We start from the raw sequence: 22,527 nt of genomic DNA, 5'->3' as shown, positions 1-22,527 counted from the left end.
TCGCTTTGCCAGCGGTGCTGAGCATTTCCTCGGGAATTTCGCACCCACGCTGGACCACTGATGCCTCCTCTGTGCATGGAAAGGCAAAGGTATGGCGTGGCTTTTTGGGACCTTCATATAAAAAGGTCAACCCACTTCTCTGCTTTTTACCCACAGCCCCACCCCAGAGGAGGGAAAAATCTGCAATTGTTGGATTAGGGCTGAGGTGCATATTTGCCCTTTGCATAACTGGCAGCGTTGCAAAGGACAGCCCCTTTCTCTCTTCCCTCCATTCTCTCCCATCTGGCAGAGGAGTCCGGCTCCCTAAATCTTCTTTTTGTTGGTTAGTTTCCATGGTAGTTATTGTCTGTGTGTGTGAGCGTGTCCGCCCCCTCACCCGCTCTCTTTGTAGCTGAGACTGGGTGGAGGGAGAGGCACGGAGACACTGGGGCTCTGATGAGCTGGCTAAGGCCCTCTCAGTAGGGGGGTCACGCCTCCTGGAACTCAGGGACCCCAAGTTTCTGTGCATTCAGGGCAGGGCTGGCCTCATGCCCTGTGCATAGAGGCCTGGCTGCATCCCAGTCGATCAGCCAGAGGCAGCAGCAGTGGACTCATCAATTGTGGAGGAAGCCCTGGGGACCCTGGGGACCTTGCCGACTCTATTCCCAGTCTGCTCCTAGGACAAGCCTCAAAGCCAACACCTGCTCGACCCTCTCCAGGCCCCTCCCCTTCTTTGTCTTTTGCAGATGATCGCCGGGTGTCCTCCTTTTCCCCCTAGTCAGGTAAGTTTTATTTCAATCCATCTATGCAGAGTGATGTCTTGGCATTCTGAGTGCCTGGTGGTGGGGAGATAGGCAGTGGTGTCCGTGAGAGGAGGGCTGCCCAGGTCAGACAGGCTGGCATGGGGGTCAGGAGGGGCAAGGGTCTTCAAGGGCTTTTTCTCCTCAGCTGGGCCTCTCTGGCTTTGAAGTTAAAGGTTTCTTCCCACCTGGTCTTAACCCAGCTAATTAACACCAAAGATTGCTGTCCAGGGCACAGACTGACCAACATACAGCCAACCTCCAGAACTTCTGGCTTCTGATCCGAATTCGGCTCAACTTTATGGAATATCAAACAGAAAACCAAATATTGCATATTCTCACTTACAAATGTGGGAGGTAAACCCTGTACGCAGATGGACATCAAGATGGGAACAATAGACGCTGGGGACTCAAAAAGGAGGGAGGGAGGGGGACAAGGGCTGAAAAACTTCCTATTAGGTTACTATGTTCACTATCCAGGTGATGGGATCAATAGAAACCCAAACCGCAGCATCACAAAATACACCCTTGTGACAAACCTGCACACATGTCCCCTGCGTCTAAAATTAAGATTTTTAAAACTTATGGAATATCTACTATGTACACACATATTGATACACTTGGCTCTGAAGGGATTGTGCTTTGACGACCATGGCACATAACATGGTTCCTGCCTTCCATTGCTTACCACCTGGTAAGAAAGAATATCTACATAGATAGGTATGGGGATTCTGGGGCCAGACAAGCTGGAATTCACATCCCTGTTCTGGTTGTGTGACCTTGGACAAGTCATTTAACTTCTCTAAATTTCAGTTTTCACCTTTGTAAAATGACAATAATAATAGTACCTACTTTATAGGCTAAATTATACATACACACAACTCACACGCACATAAAACTCTGATCAGTTCATGACACATACTGAGCACCATATACTTGTTAATGATTATTATTGTTATTATTATTGGCTTTTTATGTGGTTCAAATTATACAAAATATGTAAAGAATGTAGTGTGGTGTTGAGAATAATGGGTGGTGGTTATTATCATGCTAACACAGTTACAGAGGAAGTTCTATAGAAAAGGGAAAAATGACTCTTGCCTGCAGGGATCATGCAAGGCATGGAGGAGGCGGCATTCGGGCCAAGCCCTGAGGATGAATAGGATGTCAACAAGCAGGACGGAGCATATGAAGCAGAAAGCACAAAGCCAGGCATGGAGGCAGGAAATGAAAGGCCTATTGGGCATCAGGCAATAGAGTGGTTTGGCTGGAGCCCAGACATTAAGCCTGGCTGAGAGGCTGGACTGGACTTTGGGCTCCCAGCATCTTGAGGACAAGGGCCAAGATTAGGGTGTGACACTGTGAACACTGGAATAACCAGCCCAGCACCAGGATGAGGGGGAGTGATACACTTCATAGAGAGCCAGGCTCAGAGCCTGAGACCAGCATTCAGGTCCTGGCTGAGCTTCAGATTGAACTGGGTGCTCTGAGGCTAATCGCTTCACCTCTCTGAGTTTGTTTGTCACCTGTGAAATCGGGAGGTAAAATACCAAGTGCAATTCTTCAGGAGAAAGGAGAATTTGTGTGTCATCTGCATGGTCCTGGGAAAAATCCAAAGGAATCAATCATTTAACAAAGAGACTTATGTAAATTATCAAGTGCAATGCCTGACTCACTATAGTAGTTGAATGAATGATCTCGCCCATCATGATTAATTGCCTTATTCATCCATTCATTCATTCATTCACTCATTCATTCAGCAAATATTTCTTGGGTCCCCACTGAATGCCAGGCATTAGTTTTGCTGATGGGAAAGAGTGGTGAATACAACAGATATGCACCTGCCTTGAGACACTTATAAGCAACTGAGCAAACTGGCAACCTGAGGACTTCTGGGTGCTCCCACCCTACCCCCAGCAGCTTCCATCCCACTGGCCATCTTCTATTTTCTCTCAAAGATTACTGCTTTCGGATATTTATTTTTAGCAGATTTTAGGCTCCCAAGACATCTCCCGCATAGGTCTTGAGAACATCTCCTGTCTGCCCTCTGCTGGTGGGGGATTGTAAGCACTTTGCAATAAACAGCTCAATATTCATGACACATCAATACCAAGCGTTTCTGCTGCTGTCCATCACCCCTGAGATGAACTGAAGTGCTTTAATTTTTAAAGAGGAATGAATTTGTAATTAGTACTTTAACGTTACACCAGAGTCATTCAAGAGGTTTTCTATTTAAATGCAAATTTAATCTTCCCAAAGGAAAGCTAAAAGGTGATGAAAATAGATAGCAAAGGTTGAGGAAGAAGGCAAGAAAAGGGAGATGGTGCTGACGTGGAGCCGTCACTGTTGTTGACTTGCCTGTGGCCCAAGCTCAGGACCAGGCTCTGAGGTGGAGGGAGCTGAGGTGGGGCCTGGGTCCCTAAAGCCTAAGTTCCAACTGCCCTGCCTGTTCATGGGGGCAGCCCAAACCAGCAGCCATTTGGGTGGGTCCTCGCTGGACTGCTGGTGGTCATCTTAGAATCTGGTGGCCTGGAGAGGATATGGGCTGTGGGGTTACGCAGATCTGAGTTTGAATCCAGGATCCTGTTCTGCCTAACTCTAATAGCTTTGGCGAGTTTCCTAATCTTCCCCATTCCTTCATTATGTAAACAGACCTCTTAGTGCTTGTTTCTCTCAAGGTCGTTGTAGAGATTATGTGATAAACAGAGAAAATGTCCTTGGTATACAGGAAGGGCCCTCAAAATGTTCATTTCCTTTATTGCCACTAGATATTGCCTTGTCAACTTAACATGCCACGGTGGTGCGAAGTATGTTCAAGAATAAGGTGGCAAGCTGGGAGTGGTGCGTGTCTATAGTCCCAGCTACTCAGGAGGCTGAGGCAGGAGGATCGACTGGGCCCAGGAGCCTGCAGTGAGCCATGATGGTGCCACTGCACTCCAGCCTGGGCGACAGAGACCCTGTATCATGCAAACAAGAAAACAAAAAATGAAAAGAATAAGGTGGCATTCCCCTTGTTCCCTTAAAACAGCCTGAGGTCCGGGGGAGGGCACAAACATTTTCTGTAAAGGGTCAGATAGTAAATATTTTACACTTTGCGGGCCATGCGCTCTCTGTTGCAACTACTCCACTCTGCTGTCGTAGTGGGAAAGCCGCCATAGACAACACGTAAATGAATGAGTGTGGCTGTGTTCCAATATAACTTTATTTATAGATGCTGAAATGTGAATTTCATATCACTTTCATGTATCCCAAAATATTTTTCTTTTGATTTTTTCCCCAATCATTTAAAAATGTAAAAATCGTTCTTAGATTTCAGGCCACACAGAAACAGGCAGCAGGCCAGGGTTGGCCCTCGTCATAGTTTGCTGTCTCCTGCACTGAGGTAGAACCTGTGATTTAGCGGGGACTTGTATCAAGGAATCTCTCAGAACATAACTTCCAAGACTGAGACCAAAGCAGGGAGATGTCATCCAAGGAAGAAAATAGTCCTTTCTGGGCCAGGACTAGGGAGGAACAAAGGACACACGGTATCCCTAGTGGTTCCTCGTGGAGGCAGTTGTTAGGTCTGGGTGTGAATAGAAGTGTCACTCTGTTTCTTGCCTAGCGATGTGCGGGGATGGACTGGCGGTTCCTGGGTGCTAAGCAGGCAGCCACATTCTCCTGGTGACAGACTATAGGAGGATGCTCAAGGGCCAAGGCCCTGCCACTCCCTCCTTCACTGGGAGAGAAATGCAGCCTCCCTGGGGCTCCTTAGAGATCCTCAGGTACACACCCACCAGCCCCGGGAGTGCCGAGTGATAAGGACAGGCAGATCCTTTGATTCACCCCCTTGGCCTGGTTCTCACCTTTCCGGACTCTCATGGCTTCTTAGACACACATACACACAAGGCACTCGCAGCCAGCCCATCACGGGTCCCCCGCCTCTCCTGTCTCCAGCACAGAGAGCACAGGTCAGCATGCCAGATGGCAACCTTGCTGCTGCGGCAGATTGCCGTCTCCCTAGGGAGCGGGGGTGAAAGCAAAGCACTGGATGATTCCTGTGCTCCAGTCCCCACCCCCTCTTCTCCAGTGTGCCTCTGCCTGGTCCTTTCTCTGGGGACAAGGGGTGTGTGTGTGTGTGTGTGTGTATGTGTGTGTGTGTGTGTGAAGTGCCAGAGGAGAAGGGGAGAGGTGAGGAGAGAGCAAAAGCCACTCCCTACCTCTGTACAGGTCCTGCCCCAGTGACCAGGCACTTCCTTCCATCTGGAGAGTGAGCAGGACCTCCCTCTCTGGCGCCCAGGGAGGCTGGTGGGCTCTTAGAGGTGAGTAGAGGCATGGGACGGACAACAAGGCTGCCCCAAGGCCTGGTGAGAGAGGCAAAGAGGCCTGGGACCTTTCAGGGTGACTGATCTCACTTCCCAGCTCTTTGGAGGGCCCAGGCAGAGTGTCATGCCAGCCTAAACAGCCTAAACTGTGAACCTCGTCATCCCCTTCTCAGCCCCATAAAGGGCCCAGAGTCTTGGATCCCGCTGGATGTCAGGGTCAGACAAAATTTGGAGTTAGGAGGGAGGCAAGGAAAGAGAGGCGGGAGGTGGGCCATGAGAAAGCCTTTTTGAGACGGAGTTTCGCTCTTATTGCCCAGGCTGGAGTGCAATGGCACCATCTCGGCTCACTGCAACCTCCAACTCCCGGGTTCAAGCAATTCTCCTGCCTCAGCCTTCTGAGTAGCTGGGATTACAGGCATGCGCCACCATACCTGGCTAATTTTTGTATTTTTAGTAGAGACAGGGTTTCTCCATGTTGATCAGGCTGGTCTCAAACCCCCGACCTCAGGTGATCCGCCCACCTCGGCCTCCCAAAGTGTTGGGATTACAGGCATGAGCCACCGCGCCCAGCCGAGAAAGTCTCGTCTTAAAGTGAGCAGTGATGATCAAATAAAAGTCCAATATATCCTATGTACCAAGTGAGGAAGCTCTACGTGGAAACAAGAGGAATCTTCCGGGAGTGACCCCTTCTGTCCTGGGTGGGGACAAGACAACAAATGAGCTTTTGTCCTCCAGATAAGGCAGTTTTGCTAGGAAGAGGATGAGCGAGCAGGCCAGCCTTTTGTGTAGCCTTTTGTTTCTAGCAGGCCCTACCTCTAGGCTTACAGAGCTCCATGGGCTGGACTGTGGGTCTGCGGCCCTGCTCATTCAGAGCCTGCCAGCAAGAGAGCCAGCTCCCAGTGCCTCAGCACACACACACACATGCACGCCCACACACATACACATGCATGCATACACACACATGCACACGTAGGCATGCACACCATCGTGACAGGCAGGCTGGCCCAGCTGCCAATCAATCTTCCTTGCTGATTTCCCAACTGGAAGCAGTAGCGCTGGTGTGTAAATCATTCAGAGCCCTCTCTCAGCTCTGCCAGGACATGGAGCTCTTTTTAATTAAGAAGAATGGAGGATGCTGCTGACTTTGGAAATGGTAATATTAACTTACTAATGGGCATTTAAAGAGCCGCGTCTGAGTGGTCTGCTGCAGCCTTCCCCAGCCTATAGCCTCTTCTCCTCTGCAGAGCTGCCTCCATAAAGGCTCTGCTGTCCTCCTCATGAGAAGGGGTGAAGATTAGGCCCCCTAAGGGCCCCAGCCTGATGACCTGGGACAAATGGGCGCATTTTCACTTTTAGAGAAAGAGCCAGGTCAGGATGACCTGAGCCCTTGCGTCCTCTGCAACCCTTGCATACTCTCCTGGAAGCAGGCACCCCAGAAAGGTCAGAACCCAACAGGAAGCATGATAAGGCATCCAGGTGGGTGCCCAGCGTCTACAGGGAGCCAGCTCATTTGCCACAGCTGCAGCTGTCACAAGGCACTCCCTTGTCCTGGGCTGATTGGAGAGAAAGGAGGGTGGTGGTAGCAAGAGAGAGTGTCCAGGGGAAGCCCTGATAAAGTCCTCACTGGTGACCGGACCTGGGGTAGCTGGCAGCGCTTGTGAGAGCTGGTGGGGCCAGACCTCCGCGATTGTATCACCTGGCAGAATGTGAGGATGTTCGTTCTAGAATCTGCTGCTTTGTCACTATGGCTAAATGCTTCTTTCTCTAGGGCTTCCCAGCCTGTATAGCACCCCAGGAGTACAGAACACTACAGCTGGGAGGGACCCCAGCTGCTTTCTTCCTCACCTTCCTTCCTTCTAATTTGACAGGTACCAGAATGGATATGACTTGCCCATAGTTGCACAGGCTGGTTACAACAAAACGTAGGCTGGAGGTCATAGCCTACATTGTAACACGATGTAGCAGAGGTCTTCTGACTGTCCTATGTCTTTCTAGTATGCACCGGGTGGCAATAGAGGAGGAGGTGGCTCCGTGGCCTCTCACCTCACCTCATGCTGGTGTTTCAAGTTTCTGACACGCTGGTCAGGAAATTCTTCCTTGTTTATAACTCAAATCCTCAGGCTTTATTGTAAGCCCCATTTCCTCTCACGACTTCCTCAATAAGCACAGGGAAGTAGCTGAGGTCTTTGAGAAGCATCCCTTCCCGCACGCAGTAAACAGCAGAGGAGTGTGCGGTTTCCCAACCCTTTCTTCTCTACCTTGTGCAACTCCTGAGTCTGAAAACGAAGATGACCCCCTCCCTTCACCCATCATCCCATATCTGGGGTCCACTTTCCAATGTCCCAATTTTACCTAAGTAGGCAGGAAGGTGCTTACAGATGAACAGATGCATTCTTTAACGGATACCCACTAAGCCTCTCTAGGTTCCAGGCACCAGCTAAGCACTGGAGCGGGAGGGAGCAGGGCGGATAGCTGAAGGAATGTGGCTGATTCAACTCTCCAATCAAGGCTGCGTGGTCAGGAAGGGAACTTGAATAGCTAAGGCCATTCTGCAGGACTCCAGCCCTCCACCTGCAGGGCAGCAGTGCCACGTGATCACATACAGATCCTGGTTCTGACTGCTGGCAACTGTGTCATGCCATCTCCCATCAAGTCCACGTGAGCTCTAAATCCTTCCTCTGGGCTGATGTTGGGACTGGTGGGGAGGAGGCCCTAATGAGGCTTCTCTATGCTGGGGGAGGAACTACCCTTTCCTTGGTCTGCTGGCAGCCTCAGTCCTAATTGGATGAGTCAGCCTCACTCCCCACTCCCTGAATAAGGACCACGCTTCTGGTAAGGAATGAGAAGGTGATTAGCTAAAGGAAGGGCACAGCTGTTCTCCAGATTAGAATGCAATTTAGGTTGCAGCAGATGAGATTTCAGCTAGCTAGGAGAAAAGATATCCGGTCTAAGACACAGGCCCAGAAGTGATTGGCTACAGGAGGGTGTGGGCCCTGGTAAGGCTGCCTATCTTGTGAAACTGGCACCTGCTTTGGGGGACACACTACCCTGAAAGTCAGAGGTACAGAAACTTGCCATCGCAAAGGGAAGAAAGACACTAGTCTTTACGAGGTACCTACCACATGCCCAGGAACTATGCCTGGCACCTCCTTCTAGAAAGTAGATTTTCTTATTCCCTTTTTCACAGATGAGGACACTCAGATTCAAGGACGTAAGTGACTTGTGCATAGTCACACAGCTAGGAGGTGGCTGCACCAGGATTCAGATCCAGCCTGCCTGATGCTGACCACATGGTCTGTGGGGTGCTGCAGAAAGAAAACTGCATAAAGAAGGTGATCCTGGCCTCGGGGAGTTCCTGGTGTGCGCCTCCAGCCAGCGTGGTTCCCTGCAGAGGGCACTCCGGTACAGAGTATTTCTAGGGAGGGCTAAGGAGCAGCTAATCACTAAACAACTCCTCTTTCCTCCTATCCCCCCAAAATGTTCCCTACACTTGGAATTCCACCAGACCTTGAAACCCTTCCCACAGTTACTGCATCCATGAATCTGCCTGGTTTATTGGGAAGGAACTGTCCCCCACAACACCCCCAATTTCCCCTTAAGGTACCGCAGTTTGGTGAAGACAGGATCCTGCTGAATGCCTACCAGACAACAGAGACTGAGTAAAACTGTGCATTTCATTGTATGTAAATTAGACCTTAACAAATCCAAGACTTACTGAGCCTGCCAAGGTGGTGCATGCCTGTAATCCCTGCTACTCAGGAGGCTGAGGCAAGAAGATGACTTGACCTCAGGAGTTCAAATCCAGCTTGGGCAATATCGCAAGACCCCATCTTTTTAAAAAAAAAAAAAACAAAAAACCAAAACCCAAAATGTACTGAGTGACTTTTTCTGGGGCCGAGCATCCCCAAGTTTGATTGATGCATCAATATCTATAATAAAGACTCCACAGCACCAAAGGCCTAATCTTTAGAGGCTTTTATGACTTCCCCCCCCCCCCCCCCCGCTAATTCCCCAACCTCCCACCCTACCTTGTGACCAAGGCAAAAAATCTAACACTTTTTTTTTTTTTTTTTAAGAGAGACAGAGTCTTGCTGTGTCACCCAAGCTGGAGTGCAGTGGGACAATCTTGGTTCACTGAAGCCTCTAGTTCCTGGGCTCAAGTGATCCTCCCACCTCAGCCTCCCTAGTAGCTAGGATTACGTGCCACAAAGCTTGGATAACTTTTATTTTTTATAGAGACAGGGTCTCGCTATGTTTTTGAGGCTGGTCTCGAACTCCTGGGGTCATATAGTCACATGCCTCAGCCTCCCCAAGTGCTGGGATTACAGGCATGAGCCACCTCATCCAGCCTAAAAACTCAAACCCCTTTTAAGGCAAAAGAGAAACCCTGGCTCAATGTTATGCAAGATTTTAGAGCAAGAAGGATTTAGATTTGACATGAGGAAGAACTTCCTGACCAGCAAAATGGTTACACACTAGAATAGGGTGGGGAGGGATCAAAGGAGTCACTGGACACTCTCCCTCTGCTTGGCACTCCTTAAGGCCCCATCTTGGTGCACTCAGCCCAGGCAGTGGAAACCACAGGTGACTCAGGGAATCTTAAGTGGCAGTTGCTAGGTTACAAGCTTCCTCGATGTGCACTCAGTGTAAGGACTAAAGGATGTTACCTGGCGGAGAGGAAGAGAGATGGGGGAGATGGAGAGAAGCCAGGACTTCCAGAACAAGCAATTAGGTCATGGTCTGGAAGACATCCTGTTCTTAGTACTTTTCCAAGGGTCTGAGTCCCTAGATCCCACAGTCTGCACAGAAGATGGTGCCTGTAGGATATGAGCCTTAGTTTAGAATGGGGGCCTATTCTAAGGCTGGATTCCAGCACTTCCTTACCTGCACTGCCTGGCACAAACAGTATGGGCAGCCGCTGAAATATCCTTGGGAGCCTAGGCTCCTTTCTTCACCGCAGTGGAATAAAGACCAGAAGCCAAGTGGAGAGTAGACCTGCTTGGTTTCATTCATAAGGCACAATTCTTTCATTTGCGATTTAATTGTGATAAAGTGAAGGAGTACTGGATTTGGAATTCATACCTTGGACCCACCCTGAATGGCCTGCATGGTCCTAAGTAAGTCACTTCATCTCATTAAGGCTCAAATTCCTCATCTGTCAAAAGTGGATACCGATACCTACCTGGCAACCCCTCCCAGGGCTGTTTTAAGATTACGAGAAAATGGACATGCAAGGGCTTAGATGATCTCAACAGGTGACACAAATATAACATACAGTGTGGAACTCTGTCTGCTTATTAAGCTGCCCCAGCTGGGGTGGTGAGGGCTCATTTAAGAAGCCTGGCCTCACTGCTTTGGTAGAAGGCTCAGTGGGCAAAAGAGGCTGAGGATGGACTCCAACAAGCCCTTTTGAGGAAGGTCTATGGCTTTAAATCTTTCCGATCACCCGTTCTGATTTTGTGAAGACAGTTCAAGCTGAGGTAAATGTCCGTTCCCTATTTCTCCAGGCAGTTAGAGACTCCTAGGACGAAAGGGAAATGTTCAGTGTTTCCGTGAAATTTCATTAATTCACACCCCATGCTTTTGGAATTTATGAGTTCTGATTGAATAGGGAAAACAGACACAGCCGTCCTCTGTGAAGGTTCTAGAGGTGTTTACTTTGTAAGCACAGAGAATTCAAACTAAAAAACGTGGAATTTTTAAGCCAAGAACTCAAAGTAGTAAAATGGGCCCATTGGATGGAGTGCAATGGTACAGTCTCAGCTTGCTGAAACCTCTGCCTCCCAGGTTCAAGTGATTCTCCTGCCTCTGCCTCCTGAGTAGTTGGGATCACAGGTATGCGTCACTGCACCCAGTTAATTTTGTATTTTTAGTAGAGACGAGATTTCACCATGTTGGCCAGGCTGGTCTCGAATTCCTGACCTCAGGTGATCCACCTGCCTCAGCAACCCAAAGTGCTAGGATTACAGGCGTGAGCCACCAAACCCCACCTCGATTGTATAATTTTGAGGGTGGAAGGTTTGTTGTTGTTGTTTTTTTTTTTTTTTTTTTAGACAGAGTCTTGCTCTGTCACCCAGGCTGGAGTGCAGTGGCGCAGTATTGGCTCACTGCAATCTCTGCTTCCCAGGTTCAGGTGAACCTCCTACCTCAGTCTCCCAAGTAGTTGGGACTACAGGCGCATGCCACCATGCCTGGCTAATTTTTTTGTATTCTTAGTAGAGATGGGGTTTCACCATGTTGGCCAGGCTGGTCTGTAACTCCTGACCTCAAGTGATCTGCTTGCCTGGGCCTCCCAAAGTGCCTGGATTACAGGTATGAGCTACCTCACCCGGCCGGAACTATTGTATCTTGACTGATCAATTTCAAAACCCTGGTTGATATATACTGTACTATATAGTTGATATATACTGTACTATAGTTTTGTAAGATGTTGCCATTGGGAGAAACTGGGTAAAGGGTATTTTTTCTTACAGCTGCATGTGAATCTAAAATTTTCTCAAAATTAAAACTGCAGTTTAAAAAATATATAGATATGGATCTATCAAAAAATATATAGATATAGATCTATCTATCTATCTATCTGTATAAGAAACTGAGACTTAGAGTAGTTAAACAAGTTTCAGAGGCAAGATTCAAACCCAGGTCTCCAGCCTCCCAAGCCTGGGTCTTTCAAGACTTGGCTACATTTGAGAGAACCAGGTAGGAGGAAGATCCCATCGGCCTTGCAGTCCACCAGACCAGGTGGTTCTCTGGCCTCATGGGCACCTTTGTTACTGGGGGCTACTGTCCTGTAAAGGGTATTACAGGGTGGCTTGCAAGGATTGTTTGTCAAGCTCTGTGGGTTGGTGCCGGGGACGGAGATTTGATCATCAGGTTTCCCCTTCCTAAAGCTTGTGAACGGTGATGGTGGCGGTGGTGGGTTGTGCATGTGTGTGGCAGATGGAAAAACTGCCTGTGTGTGTTTGTCTATGTTGGTGTCTCTGGCTGTGTCCACATGTCTGTCTGTGCATCGTTGGTCAGTGTCTCTGTTGATGTGTCTATTTCGGGGGGGAGGGTGATGTGTAAGTTACGCATCTATGTGCAAGTGGGTGTATATGTTATATTTGAAAGTACCTGTGCCAGGTCTGCGTGCATCGCACCCACATAAGTTGTTTCCATGAGGTTAAACTATATGATAATACCTCCCCCCAAGCAAAGCTGGCTATTGAGTCAGCCTGTCACGAACTGCGTCTGTGTACTGTAGATAAACTGGGTAATTGGACTCTCTGCCTCTTCATCCAAAACAAACACAAAAGCCCGCCCCCACACCGGAGGGAGTCTGTGCCCGTCATCTGGGTGCTTGGTTCTAGTGCCCTGCTTTCCTTGACCCTGTAGACAAGGTGAGCGCTTCCCCGGGGGCCCGGGCGGCGGGGCTTCTGTAAAGAGGTCACAGCACGCTGTGTCCCGGGACGCACGCGGATTCCTGCACAGGTGTGGTGGCTGTGGATGGGGACCGAGCGGAGCGGGCTCGCCGGCTTCCTCCCCGGCGGCGGCTCCGCTTCTCCTTCCTGCTGTTCACTTCATCTCCTCATCTGCATGTGTGACAGCGGCGCGCGGACTGGGGAAGGACAGAGCGCCCTCTCCCCGGCTCCCGTGCAGCCGGGCGGGGGCTCCGGGCTCCCCGGTGATGCGTCGTCTGCGCCTCGCCGCCGCGCTCCCGGGGCCTGGCAGCGTAAGTGATGCGGGGGCGGGGGCGCCGAGACTGCCGGGAGGGGGCGCGGGGGAAGAGAGGCGTAGACGCCGAGAGACGCTAACTCCTTCCTCCGCCCGGGGACTGCCCGGCGCCCGGAACCCCTGAAAGCCCCGGCCCGTGGCGCGCTCCGGCAGTGTCCGAGCAGCGGGTGGGGAGGGGGCGGGGACCAATCGGTGCAGGGCGTGGTGCCGCCGCCGGGGGGCGCCCTCCGCCGCCGCGTCTTCCCGGTGAAGTTGACCAGGGGCTGCCGAGCCCGCCTGGTGCCTGCTGGAGGGCGCGTGGCCCCGGCTGCCCTTGATTCGCCGCGTTCCTCCCGCAGGGCCAGGCGTGGACGCCGCCGGACCGCTGAGACTCGGAGCACAGTGAAGTACTGGCCGGCGTCTGGCTGGGGCTGGCGCTCGAGAGCCCGATGGAGGTGGCCAGAGGGGCCGTGGGAGCCGGCGCCGAGTAGCCGGTGGACCCCCGCGCTCGCACCTCTCCCGGCGCCCGGGCGCTCCCCGAGGCTGCCATGGAGGTGCCTAACGTCAAGGACTTCCAGTGGAAGCGCCTGGCGCCACTGCCCAGCCGCCGGGTCTACTGCTCCCTGCTGGAGACCGGGGGCCAGGTCTATGCCATCGGGGGATGTGACGACAACGGCGTCCCCATGGACTGCTTCGAGGTCTACTCCCCCGAGGCCGACCAGTGGACCGCCTTGCCCCCGCTGCCCACAGCCCGGGCGGGGGTGGCCGTCACCGCCCTGGGGAAGCGGATCATGGTGATTGGGGGCGTGGGCACCAATCAGTTGCCCCTGAAGGTCGTGGAGATGTACAACATCGATGAGGGCAAGTGGAAGAAGAGGAGCATGCTGCGTGAGGCCGCCATGGGCATTTCTGTCACAGCCAAAGGCAAGTGGGGCCAGGGCTGAGGGCGGCCAGAGAGAAGGAAGTGGGGGGCCACGAGGGAAACACGCCTTTGCTGTGGGCTGTGGAGTTTAGTGCCATGTTTCTGCAGACCGCATGCGTTCAGCAGAATGCCTGCACCTCCCGCCGCCACACCCCAGCCCCTGAAACCTGCCTTGCAGGTGCCACCACCCCCAGACACCTATTTGGGGTCCTGACAATGCTCACTCCATCCTTGTAGCGTCACCAGGCCCCACTGAGAGGGCTTTGGGATCTGATTCCAGGGGCCTCTTCCACCTTCAACCTCCCCCTCTGCCTCCCAGTCTCAGAGATGCTTAATGGAGACCAGAATGTTCTTGGGGGTTGTGCTCCTGAAACGTCTTGCCCATTTCACTAAGTCCTCAGCGCATGCATGTCCTCACTACATGGTTTTGTGATTCCCATTTTCCTTTCTCAAAGCACCTCATTTCATTCTTTTCACGCCTAGTACAGCCCAGAACCTAGAACTCTGAAAGCTCTTTTGCTAAAACACAAAGGGTTTTGTGGGAGATGGTTCAATGGGAATGAGGAGACACCAAGGTCAGACACACCTGAGCAGCAGAGGCTTGCAGTGGGGTGCAACCTTCCCTCCCTCTCCTTTTCCTCCCTCCCTCTCCTTTTCCTCCCTCCCTCTTCTGCTAAACCATACTAGCTGCATGTAGATTGGGAATCTACTGTAGATTGGGAACCAGTATTTCTTGAGCACCTGCTCTGTCCCTGGCACAGTGCCAGGCTCAAGGAAGGAAGGAAAGAGGCAGAAGATCTGTTCCCTGCCTTCAGGAGCCTGGATCTGACCAATGAAGGTGACCAGAGAGAAACTCCTGTGCAGAATCCCGCATGGCAGCACAGCCAGTGGGGCTTCTGTGACCTCCCAGTAAGAAGGATGGAAGGCCTGGAGGCCTACAGAGAGCAAGGGAGGGAAAAAGTACATCTACATCCCAGGCCTCGATAAGTGGTCTTGAAAGATTAAGAACTAACGTTCATTGAATCCTTACCATTGGTGCTTTGCATACATTAACCCCTTTGATTCTCACAACCTATCCAATGAGGTAAGTGCTGGTATTACTCTGATTTTAGAGAGAAGCAGTGTAAGGCCCAAAGAGTTAGTTAAACCACTGGTCTGAGGTGACACAGATAGTGATGATTGAATCTGTGCTCTTACTATGGCACTGAATGAGTTCGAGAGTTAGTTTAATAAGCATTTACATGCCTGTGTGCCAGGCATTGTGCCAGATGCTGGGGCTATAGATTTAACAGATTCTCAAGGGCCTACAATCTATTGAAAGAAACAAAGATTATTCAGTAACGTGGCAATTAGGGTGATGGAATAGGGTGACAGAAGTGCCATCATTCAGGAGGCACTGAGCCGGTGCTGTCGACCCAGCCTTGTAGTTCAGGGACACCCAGATGGTTCTGAAACGAAGAGTAAGAATTGGGCACAAAAATAGTAGTGAGGAGTGGATGGGAGGATTTCCAGGAGGAGGTGTTTCAAGTAACACAGGATGGGATGGGTGGAGCTTGTGCAAGGTGAATTCCTCATTAGCAGGCACCATCTTCCAGCCTCAGGCTAGGGTTGGCATTTTTTTTTCCAGTAAGATTGGAAAGTAGGAGGAAATAGTACTCATCCCTACAATCACCTTAAGAATAAAGGCCTCCTGGAGCCAGAAGCAGTGAGGACTGGCTGCTGGCAGACAGAATCCCAGGCAGGGGTGGCTCCCTGAGAAAGAGAGGCTCAGGAGGTCCTGGGGTGAGAACCAGGGAAACACAGATGCCTTGCCCATCCTCTCTGGTGTAGTGAAGTCCTTTGAAAGACCACCCACAGTCATGAGTAGTAGAGAATGAGAGGAGACTCACTTCTCAAAGTACCCCAGCTCACTTCCTAGGCACGGTTTCTTAAAGGGGCCAGCACTCTCTCCAAAGCTTCACCCTCATTCGCCCCTAGCCCTATCTCATTTAGTCGAAGTGACTCCTGGATCCCACAAGTCTCCCAATGTGTGAAGGAAGATGGTATTCCCTCATGGGGCTGGCAGACACAGAGAGACCAGCAGCAGTCCAGTGTCCCATAGGCCAGTGACAGCATGACTCATCTTATTTCTAAAGGCCCCTGCCATATCTAAAAAATTCCAGTTTGTGAATGCCTGGGGAAAGGGCATCAGAAGAATATCTCTACTCGTTGAGGCCAGGCGTGGTGGCTCATGCCTGTAATCTCCACACTTTGGGAGGCCAAGGTGGGCGGATCACCTGAGGTAAGGAGTTCGAGACCAGCCTGGCCAACACGGTGAAACCCCATCTCTACTAAAAATACAAAAAAAAGTAACCAGGTGTGGTGGCAGGCATCTGTAATCCCAGCTACTCTGGAGGCTGAGGCAGGAGAATCGCTTGAACTTGAGAGGCAGAGGTTGCAGTGAGCTGAGATCATGCCATTGCACTCCAGCCTGGGTGACAAGACAAGACTCTCTCTCAAAAAAAAAGAATACCTGTCCTCTTTGGCTTCCCCTCTGGCTGCCCAGGGAGGAGGACAGTGAAGGGGACAAGACCTGCAAAGGGTTTTCCAGGCCTAGACTTCATACAGTGTTTCAGGCTTAGCCAAAGGGCTGGACACTAAGGAAGACTAAGGCATGTAGTCATTCCATCGCTTCAAAACACCCAGGCAGCTGGGCGCAGTGGTTCACACCTGCAATCCCAGCACTTTGCAAGGTTGAGGCAAGAGGATTGCTTGAGCCCCAGAGTTCGAGGCCAGCCTAGGCAACATGGCAAAACCCTGTCTCTACAAAAAATACAAAAATTAGCCGGGTATGGTGGCATGGACCTGTAGTACATGCCACCATAGCTACTTGGGAGGCTGAGGTGGGAAGATCTCTTGAGCCCAGGAGGTCAAGGTTGCAGTGAACCGTAATTATGGATTATGCCACACTCCAGCTTGGATGACAGAATGAGATCATATCTAAATTAAAAAACAAACAAACAAAAACAGGCTCTCAGGCTCAGCTGTAGCAGGGACTTCTTTGAATGGTGCTATCAACCACACTGATACAAATATGACTCACTCTGGCTGAGCAGTGGTTGAAAGCTTGGCCTGGCCATGGGAGGCAATGGATGCTGGTGGGCCCGTCTTGATGTACCTGTGAGCTAAGCCAGGGGCATGTATGGCCTTTCTTCTTAGATTACCGAGTATATGCAGCAGGCGGGATGGGCCTGGACCTACGTCCACACAGCCACCTCCAACACTATGACATGCTCAAGGACATGTGGGTGTCGCTAGCACCCATGCCCACCCCGAGATATGCTGCCACCTCCTTCCTCCGAGGCTCCAAGATCTACGTGCTGGGTAAGGATGGGTTACTGTTCTATACCTGCCCTCCTTCCTTCCCTTGGCTCAGTTCCCATGGGAAGCAGTGCCTGTGTGCTGAGCATCTCATTGGTACTGGGGATAATCACACTGCCCAGCCCACCGGGAGCTTCCTGTATGAATAACTGTCAAAAGGGGAAACCTTTTCGCTGTCCCTGTCCTCAGGGACAACCTTCTGCCCAACCTCTATCCTGCTCTGGCCCCCAGGGGGACGACAGTCCAAGTACGCAGTCAACGCTTTCGAGGTCTTTGACATCGAGACTCGCTCCTGGACCAAGTTTCCCAACATTCCCTGTAAGCGGGCCTTCTCCAGCTTTGTGACCCTGGACAGCCACTTGTACAGCCTGGGAGGCCTGCGGCAAGGTCGCCTCTACCGGCAGCCCAAGTTCCTGCGGACGATGGACGTGTTTGACATGGAACAGGGTGAGCTGGTCACCTTCCCCAGGAAGCTCTGGCTGCCCACTGCCCTTCTGGCTGGCTCCCCATCCCTTACACCCATTCCAGCCATCTTCCAGGGCCGTTTACCCAGCTGAGCAAGCTTCTCGGAAGTCTCAGCACCCCTCTCCACTCAGGGCTACTCTTGGAATCAAATTCCTTCATTGCTATAGTTCCCCTTTTTGCTTGGTTGATTTTTTTCAAAGCCCCTTTTCTACCTATATTGTCTTTTCTTACAATATTCACACAGGACCAGGTCAGAGAGGGATTTTTCTTACTTTTTACTGATGGAGAAACAGAAGGATCCTGACTCCTACCCTCACTGCCTCTATTAGCCTCCTAAGCAAAAGTCAAGGTGATTCATTGTAGGGGATGATGATGCCTTACAGAGCAGCAAGCATGGGAGAGGGGGAAGCCGCAGAGAATTTCAAACAGCAGGAGGAACTGTGTACTCCCCAAGCATAAAGGATAAATAGAGTGAAGACACTGCCCAGGGTGAAAGCTATTTGGGCCACAATCTGTATTTGGTGGGAGTGGTCTGTATCTCATTCTCTCTATATAACCCACCATTATCCATGGCCTATAGGGGGATGGCTGAAGATGGAACGATCGTTCTTCCTCAAGAAGCGGCGGGCAGACTTTGTGGCTGGCTCTCTGAGTGGACGGGTCATAGTGGCTGGGGGACTTGGTAAGGATGGCACTTTCAGGCTGGAATTTATTGTGGTTCTGGTGCTCGGTGGATCCTTGGCACTTTGCATATGCAGGAAAGGGTACTGGCTCCTTGCAGATCACCTGCCTACCACTTTACTCCAAAAAATTCAAAGCACTCCCTTTCTTCCAGCCTGGATATTACCTATCCACTATGGGCCCCAGGTGTGGCCTTTCTGTCCTCCTACACGGGGGAAACTGTGACGCAGAGAGAATGAGGGACACCCATAGCCGTGCAGCACAGGCTTGCTGAGCACAGATCCCTAAATGGGCATGACTGGAGACAAAATGTGGAGGGGATTAGCCTTGGTCTTCCTCTGACCAATCTCTTCTCCTTGGATACCCAGCCCAATCATGGAACAGGAAAGCAATCTGATTAAATAAGTTCAACAGATGAATCTTGGATTTGATATATTAACTCTGCCAGAGATTACTGGTATTTTGAAGGAGGGACTCTAAAGTGAGAAGTCCCTCATCATCAAGGAAGAGAGGTCCAGGCAGCAGGGCTTCCAGGTACCCGAAATCTACTTAGTGTGGACAAACTCCCACTTTACTCATGCATGAAGGAACTGTATGAGCTAGGCCATGTCGGTAGCTTTTTTAAGAAAGGGCAGCAGTGAGTCAGTAGTGTGCTAGAAAGCTCTGGTGAAAAGCAATGGGTAGGGAAAGAAAGCTTACTCTTAAAGAGACAGAAAGGAAGAAGGTAGGAGGGACAAAGTGGCTGCTTGACAAAAGCCACTGGCTTAGTAAAGGGAGTAATCCTGTAGCCAAGGAAGTTGACCTTGCTTGGCTTCTGCTTGTGGGTGCCCAAGGGAGGAAGATGGGGTGTCTGTGGGGCGTGGATTGGCGGTTGGACTCCTTTGTAAGGTCTGATTCCCTTGACACTTTCAGGGAATCAACCCACTGTCTTGGAGACGGCGGAAGCATTCCACCCAGGGAAGAACAAATGGGAGATCCTCCCTGCCATGCCCACACCCCGCTGTGCCTGCTCCAGCATAGTCGTCAAGAACTGCCTCCTCGCCGTGGGAGGTGTCAACCAGGGTCTGAGTGACGCAGTGGAGGCCCTGTGTGTCTCTGACTCCTAGCTGTCTCTGGGTCCAGTACCTTTGTGCTGGACCATATCACTTCACTCTTGACATGAGGAATGATCTTGTCCAAGCAGTCAGGGCTGCTTCCCAGAATGTCAGCTCCTGTTAGCAGCCAGTGGAGTCTGGCCTTGGGGCTCTAAGTGACCTCTCTATAGCTCCAAATCCTACCAATCTCAGAAAACTGTAAGAGGCACAGATGACTCAACCAGCTGCAGAGCTGACTCTGAAGAGAGTCTCCACTTACTGCACAGGCACAGAAGGGCACAGGAATATTTCCTACCTCTCCCTCCTGTGAGTCCCACCTCCCCCCACCCCCATCTCCAGGAGGCAGGTAGAGCAGTTCTGACAGAGAGGATAAACTGCTGTTGCTGTCTTTCCCCAGCTCTAAACTAGTTTTAAGGTTGCTTAGGATGAAAAATGGAGAATGATTGGGGGTTCCAAACCCCTTTCTCCTCCCTTGGTTTATATCTCTTCACCATTTGGTGGTCAACTGTGGGCCTACCCTGGACCTCATCTACTCAGCGAGAATTGGACATGAAGCTAGAGGCAGCTGCCTTGGAAGGGAAGTCAGGCTCACTTGGACAGCCCAGGCCATGGCAGGAAGAATCCCTTCCTCTTGGGGTCCTTGCTGGGCATGTGATGGTGGAGAAGGAGCAGTCTCCCAGCCATGGGTCTGCTCCCCACATCTCTCCTAATTCCACTTCACCTTCTTCCACCCCCTCCCCACCAGAGGCCTAGCCCTTTTGTCACCGAAGGCCCCCAGAGGGTTTCTGTGTGAAACCTTCTCATTTACACTGTGGCATCAAAATCCACAAAAGATGGATTAATTGCACTCTGGTTAATAGCAGCAGCACAATGATTAAAATCTATATTCCTAACTTCTCTAGCACCCTGGTGTGGGGGTGGGGCAGAAGGGTGTCTTGAGGGGCAGGAAGGACCCCATAAAACAATCCCTCCGGCATTCTCAGGCTAAGGAGGGCCCCCAGTGACCACCTGTTCTTGGCTGTCCCCTCTGAAGAGCTCTGCCTTCTCACAGCCACCACCAGTTACCCCACTCCCAGGAAAATAGCACATATTCTTCTTCTCCTGCCTTGAGACTGCATGTTAATCTTCCATTCAGAACTCATCAGCAGCTCAGTCCTTCTTATGTCTAGTCTCAGTTCATTCAGCCAAAGCTCATTTTTGTCCTATCCAAAGTAGAAAGGGTTCTTTTAAAAAACTCGAAGAATGTGCCTCCTCTTAGCATCTGTTTCTGACTCTCAGTTATTTTTAAAATAAATGATGAATAAAATGCCTGCCCTGAAGGGTTCTGGAGGAGTCAGGTATCACTCATCAGGTGATAGTGTAATTCATTCCTCCAGGAGGCAGGAACAGAGGAGGATCACCTCTCTGGATCTGAGGGGTCTAGGGAGCCTCCTGGAGGGAGGGAGTGTGACACCTTCAGTTCAATCTTCAAGGACAAGTGGAACCTGGGTCTTTACAGGATACGGATTTTTTTCCCGTCCCTTTCTCTTGGTACTTGGACTTTTTCCTTACTTCTGTCCAAGAAGGGCACTGCCACCTGCTGGCCCAGCATTTCCCTTCCCCTCCCCGGGCTGGGAGGCCTCCGGTAGCCACTGCTGCCCCCTAGTGGGGAGACTGCAGAGAGGCCTCCCCTGCTGTTTCTGGATCCCTATGAGTTGAGCCCTTGAAGTAATTGATAGAAACAGGAGCTGGAGGAGCTGCAGATACTATAAGGGATGATGGAACTGTGCGTTAGGGGATGCTCTTCCAAAGGCATCCTGTCTCCTCAATCCCCTACCCAAGAAAGGTGTTTAGCAACAGGGGTGCCTCCACCCCTTCCAAGAGAAACCCAAGCCTTATGGGAGGGGGCATTTCCAGGCACACAAAGTGGTCCCATATGCATGGATACGGCTGAACTTTTTTTTGAGGCAGGATCTTGCTCTATTGTCCAGGCTGGAGTGCAGTGGCGCGACCAGGGTTCACTGCACCCTCCAGCCGGGCTCAAGCAATCCTCCCACCCCAGCCTCCCAAGTAACTGGCCCTAGACTCAAGTGATCCTCCTGCCTTGGCCTCCCAAAGTGCTAGATTACAACCCTCAGCCACCATTCCCAGACAGTGAACCATTTTTAAATGGTCAGACAGAACCTTGGGAGTACAGAGAGCTCTAAAAGGTTGAATTAGCCGCTGGAATCTGTGAGGGTAACTCAGGGCTGGAGCTGGTATCTGCTAAGGACTCACCCCTTGGAAGTCCATTCTGGAAAGACTTTAGGGGTGCCTCACTGAGGAATGAGGGAAATACTGAATGTCTGTTAAGCCATGTGATCCTGTACCTCATGGTGCTACAGGGGCAGCACAGGATCTGGGGTAAGATGGCCTGGCCCAGGCCTCGCTCCCCCACCCCCATAGGCTTTCCCGTTCCCTTTCCACCGTGGGAAGGCTCCTCACCTTTCCTGTCTTCATTTCTCAATATACACAACAGCAATCATAATGCTGTCTCACAGGTGGTGAGGCACTTCCTTCAATCCTCAGATCAACTCCATAAGGTAGGTAGTATCCTCCCATTTTACAGGTAAGAAAACTGGGACTCTAGGGTCACAAGCTCGTAAGTGACTGAACCAGGTCTGATTCCAAAACTTGTGACCACAGCACTGCATAGCCTCACATGAAATAGCACAGGAAAGGAAAGAAAATCAACTGTGCTATACTATGTAGGAAGTTGAAAATGTCTCAAAATCTAGAAGGATGGAGACTGTTTCTTAAGGAATGAGTGTGAGTATTAGCAAGGAATGGGTGAGAGGGGCTTCCTAATGTGAAATGGGCATAGATTATTCCTAAATGTATACCCCCAGGAAAGTTTCCTTCTAACTTTTTCATTCCATTATTTAACATTTAACACCTATTCTGTGCCTGGCATGGTGCTGGATTCCTGCCCTAGAGCAGTTACAGTCTTGGGAGGAAGACAGGGGACCATGGCTGCCATTACTGTTTGATCAGTGTCAGCCTTTGCTATTGCAACTCAGAGGCACCCCACTCACGGTGGTTGCAGATAGCTGAGATGAATTGAAGAGTTCAGTGCAGGTTTCCAGGAAATAAATCTCAAACTGCACTTTGAAAGAAGAGGGAGGCCAGATGCAGGGGCTCACACATGTAATCCCAGCACTTTGGGAGGCCGAGGCGGGCGGATCACCTGAGGTCAGGAGTTCGAGACCAAC

General features: G+C 50.9%; 1 protein-coding gene across 1 annotated transcript; it reads left to right on the top strand.

Annotated features, from left to right (window-relative positions):
• The first annotated feature begins 387 nt into the window (after positions 1 to 387).
• KLHDC8A (kelch domain containing 8A) lies at positions 388 to 20,603 on the top strand. The gene is made up of 7 exons (XM_074034266.1): positions 388 to 761; positions 4,989 to 5,080; positions 13,135 to 13,699; positions 16,896 to 17,060; positions 17,289 to 17,504; positions 18,103 to 18,204; positions 19,116 to 20,603. The coding sequence occupies exons 3-7, from the start codon at positions 13,324 to 13,326 to the stop codon at positions 19,307 to 19,309; spliced, it is 1,053 nt and encodes a 350-aa protein (XP_073890367.1). The 5' UTR covers positions 388 to 761; positions 4,989 to 5,080; positions 13,135 to 13,323; the 3' UTR covers positions 19,310 to 20,603.
• Positions 20,604 to 22,527: the final 1,924 nt, after the last annotated feature.

This window comes from Macaca fascicularis, chromosome 1, assembly GCF_037993035.2.
Source record: "Macaca fascicularis isolate 582-1 chromosome 1, T2T-MFA8v1.1".
Classification (NCBI taxonomy): Eukaryota; Metazoa; Chordata; class Mammalia; order Primates; family Cercopithecidae; genus Macaca; species Macaca fascicularis.
Note: the sequence above shows the minus strand (reverse complement) of the source record. Positions and strands in the feature narration are given on the sequence as shown.